Source organism: Penicillium verhagenii (assembly GCF_028828195.1).
Source record: "Penicillium verhagenii strain IBT 33310 chromosome Unknown utg000012l_segment0_segment0, whole genome shotgun sequence".
Taxonomy (NCBI): domain Eukaryota; kingdom Fungi; phylum Ascomycota; class Eurotiomycetes; order Eurotiales; family Aspergillaceae; genus Penicillium; species Penicillium verhagenii.
Genome location: NW_026643176.1, coordinates 776701 through 800303, shown reverse-complemented (window position 1 = coordinate 800303; position 23603 = coordinate 776701). Strand labels below are relative to the sequence as shown.

Genomic DNA, 23603 nt, shown 5'->3' with positions numbered 1-23603 from the left:
CTCTATTAAAGCTGTAGGCGGTACCCATCAGGTATATGATTTGCCTAGTGGACATGCACATGTCCATATCCATGTGCGTGTAGGTGATGCTTCCAGGATTCATGGAAGGATTCCGAGTCAATCGAATTAGTCGTTGTTGAAGCTTCAGTCTCTATTGAAGTCGGAACAGCTGCTTTCCCACAGGCTTCAGGAGCCAGTGGAGCAACATTTCCTGCCGACGGGGAGGATTTTGATGGTGGAGAGAGAGAGGCTTGAGAGGTAGGAGATGACTCATTTGAGGACTTAGGCAAGCTTGAGATTGGTACACTCGAAGCTAGTACACTCGAAGTTGGTACACTCGAAGTTGGTACACTCGAAGTTGGTACACTCGAAGTTGGTACACTCGAAGTTGGTACACTCGAAGTTGGTACACTCGAAGTTGGTACACTCGAAGTTGACACACTTGTAGATAGCGTCAAGTCTAGCAATGAAGAATAGGCCGCGCGAGCCGAGGCCACGTCAGTGTCATTGAGGTGATACAAGATAGTGCCCCAGCCCATAGTATCGTAGTAATATGAAACTGATGCGCTACCGTAGGCCCCGGAGCCAATCTCCAGACCATTCCAAGTTTCCAAGGTTTTATTCCGGTATCTCGTGGTCCAAGGAGCAGATTGTCCTTTGATCATAACATAGTGGTTGTAAAGCACTTCCCATGCCCACCTTACATTGCCACGAGACTCACTGGATATCTCAGTATAGCTGACAATCCCGTTAGTGTAATTTTCGAAAGGAACATCGTATCCGAGATTGTAACGCGCGAAGTATTCGGCACTGCGTGGCGTCAGTAAAGTGGAAAAAAGCTAGAGGGGGAAGGTATCTTACCCGAGGAGAATGCGACTGTCATTGTACGAGTACAAGTCTTCACCTTGATTCCATGCTTGCTGAGCGATAACGCCGAGGAGAGCATAGTCCAACGCTGAATGCCCCTGATCTCGACCTTCCTCCTGTCCTTGGCCAAGAGGGCGACCAGTCCCAGGCTCTTCCACGATATTTGTGACTGCATTATTGATCGCGCCGTTACCACTTCCGTGCTTGAAATAATTGATCGCAAAGTCCCACGTCGTCTGGTTGTTTGTCAAGACTCCAATAGCCATGGCCGAAGCAACCTGGGCAAGCTCCCAATTGGCAAAGAAATGCTTCACATTGTGCTCCGAGCCATCAAGATGGTTCAAAAAATACAAGTTCTTTTCCAGAAAAACTTTCTGCATCATTGCCTGGAAAGAAGCGAGTCCGCTCTTTTTAAAAGGAGGGTAGTCACGCAGTAACTCTCCAGCATTCGCCAGCTCGTGGCCCTGCAGTCCAGCGACCAAGTACTGATCGTCGTTCGCACCAATTGAAGTGAGATTCCCGGCCCAGGCAGTCAAAATATCGGCAGCTGCATCGGCAAACGAGGTATTCCCCTCAACTTTCCAACGAAGCGCAAGAGCGAATGCGGCTGTTGCATCTTCCCAAAGAAGATAGGCGTTGGCTGCAGTATCGCCCTCTGTATCACGGTCCACGGCGCTAACAGCTTGAGGAGTGTACGGAACGTTACCAGAGTCCATGGATGTCAACACCTCCCAGCAAGTAGTCCACGGGTCCAGTTTCGCTGCAATCTTCTCCTGAAGTCTCTCCACATCGCTGCTAGAAACCAATAGCCCCGGGTGATTGAAACAGAGCACCAAGGGTAGCCCGACCAGCAGGAAGGTGAACTTCTTCATCGTGTATCAAAGGAGGTTAGTAGACTTGAAGAATGAAATACGACCTTCTGGAGAAAGAAGATTTTTACTCGGTACAAACATGTAGATGATGGTGCATAACCTTTCTGGTATGCATTATTCACATGGAGTATTTAGCATTGCAGATATATGAAACACGCTCTTTCATCTAAGGACTCTGTCAACTTCACACGCATAAATCATATTGACCATTGCGACCAATAGGTTTTCATATCAACCCTCCCTATCACAGTTTTTCCGCCCACTTATGGGGCCCAGAGTTTTCAATCCGAAACTACGGAGTAAACTACTAGTACGGAGTGCATTTGGTATTTAACGTTTTATTCCTCTCTTTTCTGCATGTATAGTGTCCAGAGATCGACAGTGATTCGATACTGACGGACCCCACTTCCCCTAATCCCGCTCCCATCGCTTTCAGTGGACAGCCAAGACCCTGGGCAGTGCATAGCTCGAACAGACCTTAACAAACCTCCGAAGGAGCTTACGTGAACTCACTCAGTGGAAATTCTCAATCAGCAGTACATCTTACCAGATTACCAGATTATTACATCCAGGACTACACATGCATGTACTGGCTACTGATATACTGATACACAGGTTATATTGATAGTCTGCCCAGTGCACGGCCAATCATTATCTATTTTTTGACTCCCTGATAGGTATGACCCCTCAAATTGGTCTTGGAGAAGGGAGAAAGGAATTCAAAAATAAGAAAAGAAAAAAGGAAAACAAGTTAAAATAGGAAGACATATACTGCAACCCGCTGGAAACAATGAAAAACGGAATGTTAAAAATCTACTCATGCCGCCGCGGCCTTGAGGCCCTTCAAGGAACCTAGGCTTAGGGCCAGGCCTTGCGAGCGACTTCTGATCCGAACAAAGCCGGTGATTGGTCCATCGTCACCCTCCTTTTCAATGCTCAGATTGGCCAAAGCGTCCTCGCCTAGTAAAGTTAGTCATCTAGTCATATTGATTAAGGGGGAAAGCGGGGGGAAAAACATACCGAATACGCTCCTGGCGTAGAGGTTGGCAGACAAGAACCGACAATCACCCTTCAGAGAAGCATCGGGGGTCAGGCAGGCCATGTTCGTGCTCTCCATAAGTTGCTTCAGGAATTCTCGGAGGGTCTTGGCCTTGGAGTTGATGTTGACCTTGTTCTCCCACTCAAACTCGGTCCACATGGTGCGGAACTGGGTCTCGGTGCAATGGGCGGGCTGGATGTAGTCCATGATGTCGGCATGGATGTCGTTGAGAATGACCACATGGGTCTCGGTGGAGCTGGCACCGTCGTAGACAATGTTACCAAAGATCACACCGGTGTCAGTGGAAGACACCTTCACGGTCGCTTGAACATTCAAGAAGTCGCGAGGGCCCAGGTTGTGTGTGGATGGGCGCTCAACAACCTTGAGATCACCCAGAGTAGCAAACTCCACGGACAGGTTCTGCAAAGTCTCGTTGGTCTGGTTGACCAGCAAGACATCCAGAACGATATCGAACTGGTGAACAGTCACGTAGGCCTCAGCGTAGACAGAATCGGAGAAACCAGTCAACTGCACCACCCGGTTCAACTTGGAAGAAACATTTTCAACAACAGAATCACCACCAGTGGCCTTGACGAGATCCATCTCAATCTCCTCGGCTCCCTCGACGGTGTTCTTCTTGGTGAATTGGCGGAATGGAATACAATCGTCGACCTGAACGGCCGTCTTAGCCTTCTCGACCGCCTCCTTGGCGGCTCGCTTCTTGTCCTCCACCTGGACCATGTCGCGGAATGCCTTGCGGGTATCCTCCAGGAAGGTAGCCTCGAGCTCCCTCTTTTCGGAGAATTCAGCCAGGGAGCGGATACATGTCATAACGCGGTCAACAGAGTCCTCATCAATAGGTGCCTTGACGAAATGGGATTGGCCAACGCGCAGGATGGAGATCATGATCAACATAGCCTCCGCGCGAAGGGCGTTAGTACGAGCGGTATCCTGCGACACCTCGGAGTGGCGCATCACGAGCTTGGTGAGCGTGGACGAAAGCACAGTAGACAGATAATAGTCACCATCCAAGATGAGTTGACGCAGCGGAGGCTTCTGTGCGGCCTTGACAGCCTCAAGGCGAGCAGCGGCAGCAGACTGGCTGGTAAGAGCACTCTCGGTAGCGTAGGTGCCATCTGCCAAAACCTTGCGAGAGCCAGTGGGAGCGCTCTTAGCTTGACCGTTCGTCTGTTCTTGGAGGAGCAGTGCGTTGTCCTCCGGGACCTCATCGAGCAGGCGTTGCTCGGAGGCTAGGATCGGGATCTCGCCAAGACTGGCGCGAATATTCTTCCAGGCCCCGCGAATATCCTTCTCTTCCAAAGAGTATTCTCCAACAACCCAGAGGACGCCACGGTAGACCTTACCGGCCCGAACCTCACTCAAGGTCGAGACCAGGCGATTAACAATAGCTCCACGCAGATCGGGGAACTTCTCAACAACCTCCTTGACGAATGAGATAACATCCACAGCAGAGTTGTTGTTGAAGTCAGCAATAAAGTCCATAAGCAGATCAACCACGCTAGCGGCGATCTCAGAAAACTTGATGGCACAAGTGTGTATTGACTGCACGAGGAGCTGACGGTATTCGTTGTTCTGCGTATGGTTAGAAAGTTCATCAGACATATAAAAAAAAGGAAAAAAGTATATACCTGTTCATATTGTTCATCCACAGTCTTCGCGAGTTCTTTCTTGAGCAGCATAACGATTTCTTCGACATTCTTGCTCGAAACCATTTCCAATGCAATGCCCAGGGCCTTTCTGCGGACATCAATATCAGGGCTGGAGAGGACGCGGAGGATCTCCATTGTCAAATCCTCCAGCACACCCTCATTGCGAATACGCAGTTGATCCACACGATCCAGCACAATAAGCTTGACGTTGTTATCGGCCTCCTTAATAGCGAGTTCAATGAGCTTAGCGGCGGACGCTTTCACGGCGACGGGGTTGCTTGTCAAGGCAGTAAGGGAGGTGGCAGCCTCATAAACCACGGTGCTTGTTGGGGCATCGAGAAGCTCAAGCATGAGTTTGAGGTAACGCGACTAGTCGTTCGTTAGCATATCGCAACTTGGTTCCGTTGGTTAGTGGACCCACCTTGTTTTGAGGGTTCTGGACCGCATCCTTGCGCAGGAATTCCAGCTCTGCCAGTTGAAGCAACTCATCGGTATTGGGGATAGTATCGAAGGTTGTGCCGAGGTACTCAAGCGCCTTCTGGTGGCTGATGGACACGAGTGCTGCAAACGCATTGCGCTTGCAGGTGCTGTCGGTCTCCGATTCAAGGAAGGTTTGGAGGAGTTCGGGGGCATCGGGAATAAGAGACTCGGAGTGCTGGAAAATCGAGGCCACAGCCCAGGCGGCGTTCTTTCGTACGTAGGCATGGCGGTGTTCCAGACACGAGCGGGCCGAGGACAGGAGGGGCTCGATGAGTTCGGGTTCGCGGAGTTTGCACAAGAAGCGGAGGGTGTTTCCTCGGATATATTCGTTGGCGTGCTGCAGATCGTTACGGATGCCATTGCTGCAGAATATGTCAGTATGGTAGAGACAAAGAACATTGGCTAAGAGGCCTCCTTACCAGACCAGGATCATCTCCTGCTTCAGCTTGCCGGAGGCGTCGAGCTTGGGGCAGATCTCATAGTAGAAATACAGCAATTTCTTCAAGGGTTTGCTCTTAGAGGGCATCACAAAACGAATGATGTGCATTAGCAGATCTGGCATTGGGTTTCCGTTGAGCAAGATCGTGATGATCGTCCGCATTGTCTCCAACTTGGTCTCATCATTGCCCTTTTCCAACTGCAGCCGCAGCTCCTGTAAGGTGGGCTGATCGGCTGTGTTGTCCATGTGGATCAAGCTGTATGCATTTTCAAGGTAGGACGCCATCGTGGGCAGGGGATTGAGGCGACGGGACGAAGGAGAGCTGGTAAGTTGTCAGTACGGGGGAATGTTTTGGGTATGGACACCTAGCAATTTACTGCATAGATGTGAGAAAACGCACAATAAGGAGAGACTCCCGGAGAAAGTAGATCAGGGCAATTTCAAAGACGCGCAATTAGAGTAAATCCAACACCCGTCGCCAACCTGGAAATCATCAAATCATTGAGATGCGCGATGGGGGGGAAGCATCAACCTGTCCCTTTTGCCCCGTCTGTGTGGATGACTAAGCCCGACCACGTTCTTCCGCCTTTGACTGCTCGCAATAGCAATGCAGCATCTTCTTCAGTTGACAGCTCTACCCACAAGATGTCGACAAACGAGACTTTTTACCTTCGTTACTAGTAAGAGATTACACAATGTGAGCCCAGGTTTCCCTGCGTTGCTGACAGCTCCGCAGCTCAGGTCACTCTGGGCGGTTCGGGCATGAGTTTCTAGGTGGGTTCCTTCTCCTCCGCAGCTTGGTATATCCAGTGTGCTAATTTGATTCTAGAATTCGATTTCCGCACCATCGCCGATGGAAGCAGCGCCGCTGTCCGATACGCGAACAATTCCAACTACCGCAATGACTCCCTCATCCGCAAAGAGAGTAAGTTACGAAACTCCCTCCGAACATATGCCGATAACCTGACGGGTCGAAATACAGTGTGCGTGAGCTCCGCGATGATCCAGGAGATCAGGCGCATCATCAAGGAAAGCGAGATCATGAAGTACGTTGCCAATACGAATAAGCTACTCGCATGCAATGCTGACCCTACCTAGGGAGGACGACTCCAAGTGGCCGCAGAAGAACAAGGATGGCCGCCAAGAGCTGGAAATCCGACTGGGTAGTGAGCACATCTCATTTGAGGTAGGAGTGACTTCAAAGAAACCGGAAAGGGACTCAATATCTAACTCATCTCTGTGATAGACCGCGAAAATCGGCTCATTGGTGGATGTGACAGAGTCGGCTGACCCTGAAGGACTGCGGGTATTCTACTACCTTGTCCAGGACCTAAAGGCGCTGATCTTTTCGCTCATTTCGCTCCACTTCAAGGTAAATCCATATATCAGACCTTTGTGGCCCGTACTATTGCTGACTCATTTGAATAGATTAAGCCTATTAACTAGCATAGTCAGTGGAGAACAAGTGGTAATATTTGATTTATGATACCGGGCGTTTTATGAAGGGTTCCACCTGGTAGCCGTATGGAACCATGCAGCTACCCAAAAAAGAATAATGTAAATCGACAACGCGTTCACTTTTCAACATTTATTCTCCTTTTTATGCACAACCCTAGACTTTGAGTACATTCCATGACCATCAAATTAGCAATTGCAGACATGAGAAAGGTCTGTGTGTTATGCAATCTTGCGTGCCTGACGTAAATGTGGTGCCTCAGGCTTTAAAAAAACGCCTCCCCCGCGCTATGCGCTCGCATGACCCCATCTGAGATGGTCCGCCCCCCGGGTAAAAGCCTTTAAAGATCATCCATCCATCCCCTTCCTTTCTCTTTCCTGCTTCCCTCATCTTTTTGCTGCTTTTGATTGACTCTTTGATTTAAGCGCGCCCTACGATCCAATGTCTACCCCCTCTTTCTGATCCACCTCACCCCCAATGCCAACCCCGAGCGACAACAACCCGACTTCGATCGCCGAGGTGATCTCCACCCGCACTTGTCCCCCGGAACTCGATCGAATTTCGGCCTGGGAAGACGAGTCAGATGAGCTAGACACGCGCGATGGCTTGGAGGATGTGCTCTCACCTGCCAGTGTCTCTGCGCCGTCAGTACTGAGTCGCTCCGACGATGGCACGGCTCTGTTGGCGACCGACCCGCTGAGAGTGGAGAGGAAGATAGCCACTGCGGAGGAAGAGACTGGACCCCCCAGATCTACTTCGCCGATGGAGTCGTGCTCTCGTAGCCAGTCGCCCGTCACGCCGCCCAACTCGTCACTACTGCGTTATGAATTTTCAAGCGTTAGGGTATGCTTCCGGCCTTGAATATTGGAGTTTACTTTACGTATTATTTGGCCGTAAATTGACTAATAACGTCGGAATTTATCTACAGATGTTGCCAAACCATTCCTCGTCATTTCTCCGCTCCGGAAGTCGATTCGTCGGAACTCAGCAGTCGGATCGACAAGTATATAACGTTGACGTGGAGATCAAGCACGTGGACATGGCCGAATCCTATTTGTGTGGCTACCTGCGCATCCAGGGCCTTACTGAGGACCATCCTACTCTAACGACATTCTTTGAAGGCGAAATAATTGGCACCAAACACACCTTTCAAACTCGGAATGAAGAATGGGGTGCCAACGAAAAGACAGACATACATCACTGGTCCCGGTTTCCGGCCTGGAAACCGCTTGCCAAACAGGCGAAGCGAACTGACTTCACGTACCGTAACTTTGCACAGCGGGAGCACGTGTTTATGAGGTGGAAGGAGTATTTCCTTGTTCCTGACCACCGCGTACGAACTATCTCCGGTGCTAGTTTTGAAGGCTTCTACTATATTTGTTTCAATCAGATAGAGGGATCCGTCAGCGGTGTCTATTTCCATGCTAAGAGCGAACGGTATGTTCGATTTATATATTTCACCTATACTTATATACCCCCGTCTATTATGAAGACGAGTTTCACGCTGACCCGTCAAGGTTTCAACAACTTGAACTCAAGCACGTCGAGGATCATGGATGTGCGCCAGCAGTCGAGTTCCGCTAGGCTCGTCGAGTTCGACTGCTGGCGCTGGCTGCACTCCATGTCTTTGTTCTCGTTCCTCCTCTCCTTCTTTTTGAAATACCAAGGCCAAGCAGCGCTTCCTGGTACCGCACGACTCATCTGCTATGACCACTTTTTGCATCTTCTCGATTCTCCCTCGACTACCATTCCTCCACTCTCGATGCCATACTTAACTGACCACTTCCCGCAATCATGGCTGTTCGACGAAGTCCGAAATTCTTATACCCCGTTGGCCCACGCTCCAGCCCTCGGCACTGCCAAATTGTATCTTTTCTCATGCCTCACGACTATGAATGGCGTTATATTCCTTCACCGGCGAACTTGGGGTTTCTTTCGAGGACAGTCTATTCTTTCAATACTTCTTTTAACATCACTTCATTTCTTTCAGGACTTGTCATTTGGGATATTTGGGATATTTGTGCAGTTCATAAGCTGCATTTTGGTGAAAACACTCAATTTTCAGTTCCGAGAACTTCTCTCCAGACTCTCCAGTCCGCTTGGGACAATCGTCTTGATTCTTTGTAAAGCGAGTCATTCTACGTAGGCCTTGGGAACCTTATGGAAAAAAACAAGTTCAGGCATGGAAAATGAGAATTGAAATTGCATATATGCACGCTTTGACTGAAAATCTTAATATGTCGTCCCGGTTCATACACCAGATACCTCATGCACAAAATCAAAAACCGATGCCAACACCAAACAATAAACAAAAAAAGGGTACGTAGATCTGACTTCGTATATGCAGGCCGAAATGTAACAAAAGCAGTGGGAAAAGAGATATGAGGAGAAGCAGAAAGCGTCATGAGAAAACAAGGGACATGGGGGGTATCAAATGCGATGTCGTTCGAGGATGTAGAAGTCAATTCGAGATTGAGCGAGGGTGTTCAAATGGACTGAACACGATGGTCGGAAAAAATTCATCCCAGAAAAAAAGCACAAGGTTGCCATGTGGAGACGAATGCAAGCAAGTATTGGGGAAAATAAGAGGTCAGAAAAAAGATCTTCAGAATCCTCCATAGGTTGAATTCTGCCGGCTGTTCGAGCCGGAGCTACTGTAGCTACCCCCGGCTTCACTGCTGGGGGTGGAAGGCTCAACCACTATCTGTTGGCGGATGGAGACAATCCACTCATGCTGAAGAAGTTCAGCAGCCGTAATTCGGCGAAGGGGATCACATTCAAAGCAGCGTCGCAGGAACTCAAGGCCCATTTCGCTCAGCTGGTCACGGCTTGGGAGAGCAGGTTGGTTGCCTTGGGCGATGTTGTACATGATTGCCCATTCGTTATCAAGGGTAGACCATGGCCGGCGGCCGGTGGCCATTTCGAGGATCACACAGCCCAAAGACCAAATGTCCACGGCGCTTTGAGTGTGGGCAGAGTCACCACGGATCACTTCCGGCGACATGTACATGGGGGTACCAGTAGTGGTCTTTTGGGTCTTACGTTGATTCGTAATCTGGGCATCCTTCCCAATGAGGGGGTCTTTGTTACCGTTAGGCCCGTCCGATGGAGCCACTGTGCGGCCTGATCGAGCGATAATCTTGGCTGCACCGAAATCCACGTATTTGATAATACCATTGTGGTCCAGAAGGATGTTCTCGGGCTTAATGTCCCGATGCACAATACCTGCTTGGTGCAAATAGGCCAGCCCCTCCACGAGTTGGAGCGCATAAACCATGATTACTGTTTCGTCCTCAACCCGACCATGCTCCAGTAAGCTGGCAAGCGAGCCACCTGAACAATACTCCATAAAGATATAAACCTTGTCACGATGCACTTCGATACCATGGTAGGAGACAATGTTCGGGTGATCCAATACCTCAAGCACACCCATTTCATCGCGAATTTGTTGCGCGATCTTGGGGATCAGCTGAGGATCCTGCAAGCGGATCTCCTTGACAGCCATCAGGTAATTGCTGTCAAGATTGATAGCAACATAGACGGATCCAAATGTACCACCACCAATAAACTGGCCTTGCTGCCAACGCAAGTTAACATTAGTGGCAGATGATGAGAGGACAGTAAGAGAACGGTCGGCCTCGTTGGAACCTTCCAGCACCCTTCCCAATGCTTGGCGTTTGGCAGACTCTTCAACTCTACTGTCTTCAATCTCGGTCACACGGGCAAACCGTTGGTCACGGATAAGCTTGGATGCTTCTTCATCGCTCAAAATCCGGCCAACGCCAGCCTTCCGGGCTCCGGCCCGCTCCTCCATTCGCTGTTTTTCTGCTTGGGCTGCGAGGGATGATCGAGCACCCATGATATCGAAATGAGAGATGAGAAGAGACATACAGCCTGCAACTTTCAGTCGGAGACGGGCAAACTGTTCCTCATCCAGAGAGAGAAGATGGCGGCTAGAAGTGATAGCCATTGCAAATTCAAGGGCAGCAACCGCCCATTTGAACGTTTTCCGGTCGGCAGCATCACACTCATCACAGATGAAAGAGACCCAATCGAGGGATAGCTCCACTAAGCGGGCACTGTTCATAGCGCGTCTGTTGGCATCGACGTAGTTGGAGGAACGCTTTCCAAACTCGGTTGCAAAAGCGTAACAAGCTTGAATCAGCTCATTGTTTTCCCACGTCTTGTCTCGCAATTGCTTTTTAAGAACAGCCACACTGTCCATGATTGCCATGGAAAGCTTGAAAGAGATCTTCTTGATCTTGTTCAACTCCACGTTTACACGACCAAGGTTAGCTCGCTGCTCAATTGCCATGTCCAATTGAATACCGGTGAGATGCGTCAACTCTAATCTTGCATTCTGCAATCGCTCTTGCAAACCCTCGACAACAAGTCGAAGCTTACCAAGGCGGACATCCGTGGGCTGCTCCAAGATATCAATCTGCATCTCTTTTCCTGCCCAAGCCATTGGCTTTTCTGGGCGAATGACAAGGACATATGGGATCTGAGGAACATCCGGGGTGATGCCATCTTCCCGGAAGGATGTAGCGAGAATGCCTTGGATATCAGTCGGGCGGTCCCATAATGAATGGTGGGCAATCAAATAGACGCCTTTCTGGCCAACCGAGTTAGGTGAGGTGACCAGGAAGTGGTCTGAAATGAGCAAAGCCTCAAAAAATTCGTATGCAATATCAGTAGTGATGTTATACTCAGTGGCATTCTCAAACAACTGGCACAAAAATCTCGAGAATCGGTAGAGCTTCCGTTGACGAATACGCGTAGAGTCCAAAATACTTTTATAACGCTTGTCCATGTCCGCGACAGTTTCATTATCTCGCGGTACAAGCTCACGCTCAAAGTGGATCATAAGTCGTTGAAGGGACTTGGCAGTTAAAGCACTGTTTCCTTATTAGCACCTTGTTATGAGTTGCATCTTCTTGGTACTTACCTGAACTGCTCAGCCACCTCGACATCGCCACTTTCAAGTTGTCGTCCAATATCATAAGAGTACTCCCACTCCTGCTCCAAAATTTCGGCTTCTTTGAATGTGTTCTTGTTGGCGTTGAGTTTCCAGTTCAGGAGACGGAAATAGTACTTCATGGCATCGAGAACCACCGAATCAAAGTTTTCATCGACACAAGGTGGTAGATCCCAGCCGGGCTGAGGAATTGAGATGGCCAGATAGCGTTGCTTGATTTCAACGGCTAGTTTCATCAAGATCTGGAATTGCGAGATCATTTGGTCTACCAGGATTGGTGACTGCTGAGCCGGGTCTTTCATGTTCTTCGCGTATGATAGGCGGACGCGAATGATTTCTTGAATCAAGCGTGAAGGGAAGTTGATAAGTGTGAGAAGTTCTTCAATATAAGGTGGTAGATGGCGTATCGCAAAGGCTTCCGAATTCTCGATCAAAGTGCTCTTGGCCTTCTGAATAACCTCGCCGATACCCTGAAGCATGCTATGATCACCCTGAAGTGTCTTCAGACCGTCTTCCTTCATAATACGATCCAAGAAGGAAAGATCATCAGACAAATCGCTACCATACGGTTTTGGTCTAGACTGACTGAAGTCGAGGGCATCGTTGCCGACCCAGCTTTGCAATACAGCCAATTCTGTATTAATGAGGGCTGTGATGTTGTGCCAGGCAAAGATCGCTTCATGGCTCGAGTAGTATTCTTCCGAAGCTGCGCGAGGATTGGCAACTTCCATTTCCTTCCGGGTGGAATACAGTCTCTCGCAGCGCTCGATTTTCTCCACGACATCTTTCACTTGCTGCCCTGGTGCCTTTCCAATTTCAGTTTCACCCTTGATCTGGAAGTTGATGATGTCCTCAATATTGGGACCTAGTTGGCGGCGGGAATCTTCAATGATCTTTTGCTGAAGAGGAAGACTCCGTCCACATGTTCTCGCCTTAACACCGATCCAAAGAGCTTGGCTCAAAGCCGCTGATCGGTTGGATTCTGTGGACCCCAGCAATCGTTGTTTCTCTTGTTTGACCACATCTCCCTTCAAAACCGAAGCTAACATAGAATGCCATTCGAGACGCTCTTGGTTTTTGGGGTGGCGTAGTTCTTCCGTTGTGGGCAGATTATCGTGTGGAAGAAAGAGTTGGGTATCGGGGTCGTAGGGGTCATCTTCGAAAGGCGCCTCAGATGAAGGAGAGGGTTCCTCTAGATCTGCATCGCCAAGCATCATGTTGTTCGCCTGAGTGTCGTTGAAGTGATGGGACCAAGCCTGCGGATTGGCGCGAATCCTCTGCACATACGCCTTTTCCTGGGCACGATATTGGGCATTCGGGTCGCGTCGGGTACCGCGTTTCGCTGAAGCGGAGCGCGCCCGGTCGGTTTGCTGAAGACTGATGTATTGTGGTGGTCGTCGCTGGGGAGCATATGTATTGGATGGGGTCCTCGCGGGGGCGGAGGGACGCTGTCGCGGATCTGCAGACATCGCCAGGCCATCGGGTGCCTCGAGTGCTAAAGATGCTCCAACACTAGCCCCTCGTGGACGTGTTGACGGTGTAGTAGACCATGAGGTTAGATTAGGGGAATGGGCTGATGGGGGAGAGGAGGTGATTGTGGTGGCAGGTGTCTGGATTTGCGGATCAAAGGCTTCCACGAAGGATGAGTTGGCCCTCAAAGGATATTGTGAGGGAAACTCATCCGAGGAGCCCGAGCCATCGGAATCCTGGCTGGCGATGTCGGGGTGCTCCATGGTGGAGTTAGGGGCCGTGTTGTGCTGCGTGCAGGAGGGATCACCTTTCGCAATGGGGATGAAGCTTGAAAGGTGATAGGGGCGTGTGGCGGTGCGTGGCGGGGCCGAGCCAATGGGGTCGCATTCCGGGGTGGCTCCCCATTAATTTTTTTATACACCATAAACTGGTTTTTCAACCGTTTCAGCTGCAACAGACCAGATCGGCCTTGAATATTGCCACTTTCAGCTCGTTTGTACAGTCAGAGTTACTTACGTGGCAGGCAATGAGCGTCGGGGATTATATTAATTAGATTAAACGGGTGTCCCATGCTGAGATGAGCGCTGATCATGTTGCCTCCAGGGCTGACCACGAACACTTTCAAGGTTATTGTGAGAGTTTACAAGGATCTATGGATATGATCCAACGACACTTGGATCAATTTTCAGCACATGCATCCAAATGTTAGGCATCTATATTAAACTCCATGGATGTATACTTACCTACTACGAGTAGGTACGCCAGTACTATCTTAAGTACTAGTACATATACTGTGCACACATAACACTCGTGTATGCGGATTCTAAGGTTTAATCCATTGATGTTGTGTGAGCATTCATCGAGCCTAGACTGGAAAATCGTCTACTACCTAGGTGTTTACTACATATCCATCTTGCGCATACCGTTATGTGGATACTTACATGTAATGAGTAGTATGTATTCAAAATGTCGGCACTTGCTATTCAGTATGTGACATTAAAGTACTACCTATACATGTGTATACAATCAATCCATAGATATGTATTCAAATGTTAGTATTTACATATAGGGCAGTACTTCGAAATTTATTCACGCATACTTCTCGGTACCTAGCATTGAAGGCTACTAGTAGTAAAATGCACCTAGAATGCTCAATATTGGCGGCACCACTTTTGAACACTTTATAACTACAATTCATTCTAGAGAAAACCTACATCGTACTGTATATCATGTAATGCATACCGGTAGTACATAGGCCAGTGCCTTCTCTTCGCCATAGTTTTACCTTGAGAAGCTCCCAAGGGATTTCTTCCGAGCCTAGTACATGATTAGAAAATCTTCTAGTAAGCGAGAAGATGGTATTCCGGAATCAGTTTATCGAATGTCAAGACAAACGTAAAGATGAAACAGGAAACGCCCTATCCGAAAAGCATAGTAATACTGGCTCGCAAATTTTCTTGCACGGATTAGAGGTGGGTGCCGGGGAAGTCGAGAACCCACTTTGTGATAGGTTGCAGCTTTACTGGCCCTTGAGTTTGATAGGCTCTCTAGGTATGAATAGAATACAGCATCCATGGCCGAGTGATCACGACCAGGAGGGGCACTTGGTTCCTGGTACTAGAGGATGCAGCACTCAGACAGATCAAGCAAGGGAGGAAGCTGTGGCGGGGTTTTCGGGCATTCTGGCTTCGGTGGTCTCTATTGTGGTGTGCTAGAACTTGAAGACGGAAGTCATTGAGAGGACTCAAAAACAAGAGCTTGAAAATCCCTAGGTTTAAATCTTGTCCTAAGCTCACAAGCCAGGATATTGTCATCAACCCTTGATGTTTGCGTATTGATTCCAGGAGCAGCCTGATGGAGTTTTCCTCAACACTTGTGTCTTATCAGAAAGGCAGAAGATGGTTTTTCGCCCCTCACAGTTCTCAGATAACTCGAAGCGACGCATCAGCTAGCCATATGTCTCAGATCGGCGATCGCATGGTGTCATCAGCCCCAGTGGCTTTGTTTAAAAGCCCACGTGGAGCTCAACAGAGGGGCAAGGGTCCACCTGAACTTTCTCTGATTTATCAGAAAATCGAGTCCTCAATGGCCGACGGGCCGTAGATGATTGTGGGCGGAGATCCCGCGGCCGAGTGACCTATTTCTTACAATAAGTGAGCCACAACAACCCCCCAGCCTCAACCTCGTATAGTCTTGGCCAATAGTAGACTGGTGATATTGTTTTCCGATGTAGATCAAGTACTGGATGGTGGTTGGTGGGCACTTGGTGTATCAAGGGTAACTCAAATCACAAAGAGTCATCGCATATCCGAGTCCGAGGGAGGGTGACGAGAGTGCAGACCGAAGCTTAAAAGCATTTCGTGGCGTTGGACTCGTTCCCTGGGGCGCAGAGTCTTTGATGACTCCCCTCGGGAGTGTAAAGCGCATGCAGGTGCGTGCACATCAGGGCTCGCCAAAATCCACCATTCTCGAAGAAAGAGGGGTGTGAGCGATTCTGTATATTTCATTTGACGCAACGGATGACTTTGTGGCTGGATTTCGTTTAGCAAGGAATCCGGATCTGAGAATTAGAATGGTGGTAAAGTGAAGATGCAATCTAAGCCACCGAAGAGTTATTCATGCGGGGGAAAGCACTAGTCCCGAACAAGGAGTTACATACTACTGGTATCGAACATCTCTGTATTCAAATCGCGACTTCAAGTTACATCAACGCAAACTTGAGCAGAAGCAGATCACTATCAAACTGTGTGATATCCTGAATTATTCGCTGGGAATGTATTATTGCACCCTTTTTAGCGATCACGACGTATCTGATGTCCAAAATTGTATACTAATGTACTACATACTAGTTTATACGCTAGTAAATCATTGTAAACGCAAAGGGAAAACTCCTTTGCAGGCAACGTCATTAACTTCGTACAGGGTCGCCTATTTCTTCCAGAGATAAAGGCAACTTTTCAAACAAGGAAAAACCAAAGAATAAATAGAGACATTGCTTTCCTCGCTTCCAATCACCTTTGATTGCAGAAACTCTACCAGTTGACTTTGGCGCATACCCCGCTCTGAGAATTGCCGGCGAAACAATCCCCAACCTGACACGGGCACTTTCCTGCCTCTGTATAGGTCAATACTGACGTAGATCTACAAAACCTTGGCAGAAGCTTAGCGGGGTATATGTAGACCCAAATGATCCTACCTAGAGCTATATCTTATCCAACTCTTCTCCCAAGGTCATCTTCAGAACCAACAGCTCTTTTATACATCCAAACCTTCAAACCAAAGTTTTGACCTCTTCATCGTTATTAAACCTATATCAAACACTTGAACACATTTACATCAATAACCATGTTCAAATCCAACCGATCTGGCAACGACGACTTCGAGTCCGTGTCAAACAACGACTCTGGTTTTGGCAACGATTCTTCCAACGACGACTATCAGCCCGTGTCAAACAATGATTCTGGTTTTGGCAACAATTCCTCCAACCAGGGAGGATTCAACCAAGGAGGCTCTAACAAGAGCACTTCCAACCAGGGAGGCTTCCAGTCGTCGAACAACGATAATGATGATGGCTTTAATCAGGGAGGCTTCAACCAGGGAGGATCCAATCAAGGTGGTTCCAACCAGGGAGGATTTAGCCAGGGAGGCTTCCAGTCGTCGAACAACAATGATGATGATGGATTCAACCAGGGAGGCTTCAACCAGGGAGGCTTCAACCAGGGAGGATCCAACCAGGGAGGATCCAATAAGGGTGGTTCTGGCCAAGGAGGATTTAGCCAGGGAGGCTTCCAGTCATCGAACAACAATGATGATGACGGCTTCAGTCAGGGAGGCTTCAACCAGGGAGGATCCAACAAGGGTGGCTCTGGCCAAGGAGGATTCAGTCAAGGAGGCTTCCAGTCATCGAACAACGATGATGATGATGGATTCAACCAGGGAGGCTCCGGCAATGGCGGTTCCAACCAGGGTTACAACCAGGGCGGCTACAACTAATGTTCCAAAGTTGCTGAACATGTCAATATTCTGGTCGTTGATATCGAGATATCTGTAATGATTTGATGTTTGGATAACTGAACAGTCATTTTTGGATTCTAGCGAGCAGACAATGTGAACTGGGCAATTCTTAAACACTAGTAGGTCACTATACGTACCGGATCTTCTTAGACGGGTAGGGATTTCCTAGTTGGGATACCGCCGCTTTTATGTACGTATGAGGGCGCTCAGACTCAGTAATGATAAAGACGCTCAAAAACATCAATTGATCAAGTTCAATTTCTAGACTGAACATTTCCATACCGAACATTTCCATACCGCAATCATCTAACAATCATCTAAATCATAATCATAATTATACAGATCAAACTTACATAGAGTTGAAGTGACCTAAAGATTATCTTTTCTATGTTGTATAGCACTTATACTAGAGTTGTAAAGATAATTTTGATTGAAGAGGGTCAGTTTTGACCTTTTTTCTGGCCCAAAACAATTGAATACATACTAGTACTACTAGTAGTTCACGAATCATGCCGAGAATTGATCCGCTTCGGCAACCTCATGTGCTGGAGCCTGGTATGTATTACCGAACATGAGTACTCATTCGACAGACAGTGTATAGCCTCTTAAATGGAAACGGCTATGGATAAGCGAAAGTCTCTTCCCAAATGCGTTGATAGAGCCGAGGCTGAAACGTGGAATCGCGATTTGATGGAATCCTTCCGCCAGGCGCTGGAGAAGGACCCCGCGGCAGACCTGCTATCTGTGGTCGGGACAAAATATGTCGCTGCACACCGGGTTGGGCAATACGAAGGCCTATCCGAGGCCACTCAGCTAAACTTCAGAACCGTTTATGGCCTTCAAGATAAAGTACTTTCTCAGCCCGAAATCAACTTGCGCGACAATTTCCCCGCGGAATACGATCGGCTATACAGATGGGCAAAGCCCAAAGAAGAGAAGGCTATATCTTTGGAAAGCACGCCAGTGACGCAAAAACCAGCAAAACCGCTTGACTGGCTTTGCAGAAAAATTGATGCTGTCAAAGCCGCTAGCATAATCTACCCACTATCTTCTCAGGCGTCAGCGCTCCTCAATCAACACCTTACGGCAGATGGTTCACCTGAAAAAAAATCAGTTCCAGCAGCTTTGAACGACCTGATCTTGAATTCCGACATAATATTCCAGCTTAGCATTCGAAATGGTGCTGTAGTCAGATGCAGCGACGATCTTATCATCAAGACCTTTTCCTGCCATGAGGATTTCACTGAGTACCACAATCTCCAATATCTCGCTGAAAATGCACCCGACTTACCAATTCCCAAACCTCATGGTCTCATTACGCTTGGCCATATTGGCGTCATGTTCATGTCCTATGTTCCGGGAACCACGTTGCAAAAGGTATGGCCGCGCTTATCCCATGAAGGGAAACTATCTATACAGAACCAATTGGAGGCCATATTCTCTCGCCTAAGAAACTTACGCCAGGAGGACGGAGCTGAACTTGGTGGCCTTCGCGGAGAAGGAGTCAAAGACTGGCGCATTATGGAAAATCTCTCGTACAAAGGCATAACCACAGCCAGGGGGTTTACCGAATTGCAGTTCTCCGCAAAGCATCGCGCCAGTCCTTTTTACGTCAAGTTACTCCGATCTTTCTTGAAAGAAGACATTGAAAATTTACATGGGTCTGTATTTACCCATGCTGATTTGAAGAAATGTAACATCATGGTGCAAGAAGATCCAGAAAATACCGACTTTTACGTGGTCACCGGGGTCATTGACTGGGAGGACAGCGGCTTCTACCCTGAGTACTACGAGTCCACAAGGTTGTCGAGTCCACAGAGCATCGATAACGATGACGATTGGTACCTATATGCGCCGCACTGCATCTCGCCCTTACGGTTCCCTGTACGCTGGCTAGTTGACCGATTATTGGGCTCACTTTTATGGAACTGGAGGACAGACATCGTGCGATGAAATTACGAAACATCTGTTTTTTGAATGAAGTGAAGTTATGACAGTATTAGTATATAGTATCAATTCAAATGTTGGCTATATGTGTATAAACCTTATTTTTGAGATACTTTTATGCTATGGAAAAAATTCAACTTAAGGAGAACCGGTATGACTATTGAAAATATACTGATAACATTCCGAATCCTATAGACAACTCTCACCGTTTAATGCACCATTCAAATGCGTATAAATTTGTTAACACGTCATTTAATATGGAAATTGAAAACTTCAAAGTTTGGAAAGGCTGGAAAGATTCGTAAGATGATCTAGTAGGATCTATACATCATGTGTACGAATTCCAAGCTTGCACATGTGGTCTATTTTTATTAAAAATGGATCTATGAAGGTTCTTTCTGATATTCTTTTTTTTCCTGACTATGCAATTTGTACATGCATATGCAGATCTATTGGTTGACTTGAAGATTCCTCTCCACTCATAGAGGCGTACGGAAACACGGAGCCCACGAAAAAGACTAGTTCAAGATTGCTTTGGGATAAATCGAGCATTGATGCATGAGAGCCCTCCGATCTGCGTGCAGATCATCGTGGGCTTCAGGGTACGTCGATCAATGGATCCATAGATTGAATCTTATTGTCGACGATCTTAAAGAGGATAGGAGAGTTTAAATTTGCACATCTGAAACAGGCAAACGATCATTTGACTGTTGTTTAAGGAATATGAACATCCGAATAACGTTGTCAGGTGCTCTGAGGTCTACCTGATTCAAGACTAGTAGGGCTTGTGACTTAATCCCTCATACACTACAACCTTAGAAGTCACGACCCCGGAGATTGCCAAGCGAGGGGCTTAATCCTTCTTCCAATAGTGTCATGATACATGCTGCATCTCCACGTCAGCCACAAGAGGCTAGAGGTCAGGATATTTCTCCGCGGGGGGCTTGCCAAGCGCCCACTCGGGATGCCGAAGCGAGCAAAGCCCCGGCCAATGAAGGGTGCGAGGCTTATCTGGGCTTGGCACCCCCGGACCGCGTGGCATATAAAATTTCCCGCCCCATGCGTTCTCGGGCAAACCGGGTGTAGGTTGTACGCTTGTACCTGCTTATGGACCTGGTGTTTCCGAATTGGAGAATGTCTATTCCATATGGAGCACAGCCTAGCCGGTTACTGTGAAACCTTTTAGAACCCTGCCAGGGGCCAGGATGATCATTGCTCATCGCTCATCACGATCTTTTTTGGGACTTGTCGAGCTTTGATTTCGAATTACCCAGTCACTCATAGAATATAGCCCTGTAGGGATTTCCCAGGTTGCAAGTACTCGGAAGCATTTTGTCTTGGCACATTCGAGTGGTGTCGTAAGAGGCGCCGGGTCATGGTATCGGAAGGAGTGATGACCGAGAGGAAGTAGTTGGAATGGAATACGAAACGTGCCTTCTGGGAATTTGGGTGCGAGCGGTTGAGCGTAGGGGCCCGCGATAAGGCAGAACGGTTTACTTTGATGCTGATTGGCTGATCGGGACTGTCTGATAAGAGCCTCCTGAAGAGTCTCCGTATCCACAGTGGGTTCTTTTTTTTTTTTTTTGTATACAAGTAATAAGTTATTACATTGACAAAAAAGAAATGTCACAGAGCAAGAGAAGAAAAAAAGAGATTAGGAATTTAATAATATCCAGGGCAATATTTTTTTAAATCAGACATAATGTTGCGCAATAAGCGCAGAAGATTGACAGGATTGAGTAGAGATGACTGTACAATCTGGGGGAATCTGTAGATAAGCAACGGGCTCTGATTGGTGGGGCGGTCAACCTCATATCTACAGCCAGTCGCAGACGTCGATCTGACTGCGCGGACCTGGATTGTGGATGAATTCCCATTATTCGCCTCTTCCTGTCACTTCTGCTTCTAATCAATCAATCTATTGCCTTTTTAATCCCCCCCTGCTTATCAGTTCATGCAAAGCTGACGGAAAAATGTGAACTTTACTTGGGATTCCGCTCTGAAAAAAAAAATGACTCCCGTTCTCGGCGAATTTCAATCCTAGTTCATGTTGTGCATACTTGTTATTTCAGCTGAAACGTTGTGCTTGTAGCCCACTGACAGATAAAGACATTCAAAATGCATTCAATTGTGCATTGATAGGAGTTTGATGTTGATGGGGCCATAAAAAAAAGAAAGTATAGTACTAAATACTAGTAGTACTGACCGGGACCCGTAATCCCCCGGTTGGGTCCATGGAAAGCTGCCCATTCACATCCCGACATGGCGAAATGGGGCTTGTATTGGCCACTGTAATCGCTTAGATTGGATAATTCATAGCAATTACAATGACCACGACTTGGTTTCCACTATCAAACTAAGATCGGGGTTCTTGGCCTTCTAGTGTCCGATGGTGGAGACTTCCCCGTTTGATCTCGTCCCGGACAGTGCGTCTCGCTATTTAAATTATTAGCCATGTCCCTGCATGTTTGATCTATCATTTCTCAATCCTCCTTTTTCCACTTTGAACAGCTCTCCTGCCTTTCTTAAATCACCTGTCTCGACCTATCCTCCCCTTTTCCGTCCCTCGATACACTTTGGGATCTGTTTTCCCTTCTTATCTGGGTTCCATCTGAGTTGAACCTTCCCCTTAGCGTTATTGTGGGCTTTGTGAAACCTGAAGTACCACTTTAATCGGGGTTCACAATGTCGGTTACCTACAATGGTACCATCAGTACCGGCGGTGACTCGTTGACCGAGAATCTGAACATCTACTACAATGTATGCTTCGATCGAATACCTGCCATACCTTTCTCAATCGACAACAGCTGACATGGCATCTTGATGTAGGGTGGTGATATTGCCTGGGTTATTACCTCGTCCGCTTTGGTTTTGCTCATGATTCCGGGTGTTGGGTACGGAGATACTTCCATCATGCCTCGATAGTCCCAATGCTAATACAACTGTCTAGATTCTTCTACTCCGGTCTCGCACGACGAAAGTCAGCATTATCACTCATTTGGCTGTCTATCATGTCGGTCGGTGTGGTGTCGTTCCAATGGTTCTTCTGGGGTTACTCGCTATCTTTCTCCCACACTGCTGGAAAGTTCATTGGTGATTTGGAGAACATTGGCTTGAGAAACGTTTTGGCTGCTCCATCTGTGGGAAGTACCGCGGTTCCCGATATTCTATTCTGCATTTTCCAGGGCATGTTCGCCGCTATTACGTGAGTAACCCAAGCCCTCAAAACCCCACTGCACGCGCATCGAGACTGACTAACGCCTCTACGATAGTGTTGCCCTTGCTGCCGGTGCCATTGCTGAGCGTGGCCGCATGCTTCCCTGTATCATCTTCATGTTCGTTTGGTCGACTGTCATCTACGATCCTATCGCCTGCTGGACATGGAACTCTTCGGGTTGGGTTTACAAGATGGGTGGATTGGACTTCGCCGGTGGTACTCCTGTCCACATTTCCTCAGGCTGTGCTGCCCTCGCTTACTCCTTGATGCTGGGCAAGCGTCGTGGTCACGGTACTCATGAGCTTAATTACCGCCCTCACAACGTCACCCACGTTGTTATCGGCACTGTCTTCCTCTGGGTCGGCTGGTTCGGCTTCAATGCCGGTTCCGCTTTGGCTGCTAACCTGCGTGCCGTTATGGCCGCTGTCGTGACCAACCTGGCCGCCTCGGTCGGTGGTGTAACCTGGTGTCTCCTGGATTACCGCCTCGAGCGCAAGTGGTCCACGGTCGGCTTCTGCTCCGGTGTTATCGCTGGTCTGGTCGCTATTACTCCCGGTTCTGGCTTCGTTACCCCATGGGCTGCTTTCATCTTCGGTGTTGTCGGTGCCGTCGCTTGCAACTACGCTACAAAGTTGAAGTTCGTGCTGGGCGTTGATGATGCTCTGGATATCTTCGCTGTCCACGGCATTGGTGGTCTGGTCGGCAACCTGCTGACTGGACTCTTTGCTGCTGACTACATTGCTCACCTGGATGGTGCCACTGACATTCCCGGTGGCTGGATCAACAAGAACTACATTCAGCTCGGCTACCAGCTCGCAGACTCCATGTCCGGTGCTGCCTACTCTTTTGTCGGAACATGCATCATCCTCTTCGTTCTCAACCTCATCCCTGGATGCAGCCTTCGTGCTCCCGAGGAGGATGAGATCATGGGTATCGATGATGCCGAGATTGGCGAGTTTGCCTATGATTATGTCGAGGTCACTCGTGATATTGTCAATGGTATTGAGGCCAGTGAGACTGGCTCCAAGCGGACCATGACACCGACCGGCGAGAACGCTACCACCATTGACACCAAGGCCTAATTTCCTTGCGAAATAGACATTCTTTATATTAATTCTCTTTTTTCTTTCCTTGACGGCGCTTGAGCATATAAG

At 48.2% G+C, this 23603-nt stretch overlaps 8 protein-coding genes across 8 annotated transcripts; 5 read left to right on the top strand and 3 right to left on the bottom strand.

Moving 5' to 3' along the window:
- Nucleotides 1–282: 282 nt before the first annotated feature.
- N7466_010964 (uncharacterized protein) lies at nucleotides 283–1739 on the bottom strand (the record flags this gene model as incomplete). Its single annotated transcript, XM_057170353.1, has 3 exons — nucleotides 283–441; nucleotides 498–810; nucleotides 862–1739. The coding sequence occupies 3 exons, from the start codon at nucleotides 1737–1739 to the stop codon at nucleotides 283–285; spliced, it is 1350 nt and encodes a 449-aa protein (XP_057016085.1).
- An 817-nt stretch (nucleotides 1740–2556) lies between these two features.
- Nucleotides 2557–5652, bottom strand: N7466_010963 (coatomer subunit beta; the record flags this gene model as incomplete). Its single annotated transcript, XM_057170352.1, has 5 exons — nucleotides 2557–2699; nucleotides 2760–4371; nucleotides 4428–4817; nucleotides 4870–5290; nucleotides 5348–5652. The coding sequence occupies 5 exons, from the start codon at nucleotides 5650–5652 to the stop codon at nucleotides 2557–2559; spliced, it is 2871 nt and encodes a 956-aa protein (XP_057016084.1).
- Nucleotides 5653–6012: 360 nt separating this feature from the next.
- On the top strand, nucleotides 6013–6813 carry N7466_010962 (mago nashi family protein; the record flags this gene model as incomplete). Its single annotated transcript, XM_057170351.1, has 7 exons — nucleotides 6013–6047; nucleotides 6104–6141; nucleotides 6197–6292; nucleotides 6350–6413; nucleotides 6466–6553; nucleotides 6614–6739; nucleotides 6796–6813. The coding sequence occupies 7 exons, from the start codon at nucleotides 6013–6015 to the stop codon at nucleotides 6811–6813; spliced, it is 465 nt and encodes a 154-aa protein (XP_057016083.1).
- Nucleotides 6814–7300: 487 nt separating this feature from the next.
- Nucleotides 7301–8407, top strand: N7466_010961 (GID4/VID24 family protein; the record flags this gene model as incomplete). The annotated part of the gene is made up of 3 exons (XM_057170350.1): nucleotides 7301–7666; nucleotides 7752–8260; nucleotides 8341–8407. The coding sequence occupies 3 exons, from the start codon at nucleotides 7301–7303 to the stop codon at nucleotides 8405–8407; spliced, it is 942 nt and encodes a 313-aa protein (XP_057016082.1).
- Nucleotides 8408–9428: 1021 nt separating this feature from the next.
- Nucleotides 9429–13534, bottom strand: sskB (uncharacterized protein; the record flags this gene model as incomplete). The annotated part of the gene is made up of 2 exons (XM_057170349.1): nucleotides 9429–11721; nucleotides 11772–13534. The coding sequence occupies 2 exons, from the start codon at nucleotides 13532–13534 to the stop codon at nucleotides 9429–9431; spliced, it is 4056 nt and encodes a 1351-aa protein (XP_057016081.1).
- Nucleotides 13535–16616: 3082 nt separating this feature from the next.
- Nucleotides 16617–17264, top strand: N7466_010959 (uncharacterized protein; the record flags this gene model as incomplete). The annotated part of the gene is made up of 1 exon (XM_057170348.1): nucleotides 16617–17264. The coding sequence occupies one exon, from the start codon at nucleotides 16617–16619 to the stop codon at nucleotides 17262–17264; it is 648 nt and encodes a 215-aa protein (XP_057016080.1).
- A 642-nt stretch (nucleotides 17265–17906) lies between these two features.
- N7466_010958 (uncharacterized protein) lies at nucleotides 17907–19238 on the top strand (the record flags this gene model as incomplete). The annotated part of the gene is made up of 1 exon (XM_057170347.1): nucleotides 17907–19238. The coding sequence occupies one exon, from the start codon at nucleotides 17907–17909 to the stop codon at nucleotides 19236–19238; it is 1332 nt and encodes a 443-aa protein (XP_057016079.1).
- A 2679-nt stretch (nucleotides 19239–21917) lies between these two features.
- On the top strand, nucleotides 21918–23531 carry N7466_010957 (ammonium permease MEP2; the record flags this gene model as incomplete). The annotated part of the gene is made up of 4 exons (XM_057170346.1): nucleotides 21918–21992; nucleotides 22062–22126; nucleotides 22183–22437; nucleotides 22505–23531. The coding sequence occupies 4 exons, from the start codon at nucleotides 21918–21920 to the stop codon at nucleotides 23529–23531; spliced, it is 1422 nt and encodes a 473-aa protein (XP_057016078.1).
- Nucleotides 23532–23603: the final 72 nt, after the last annotated feature.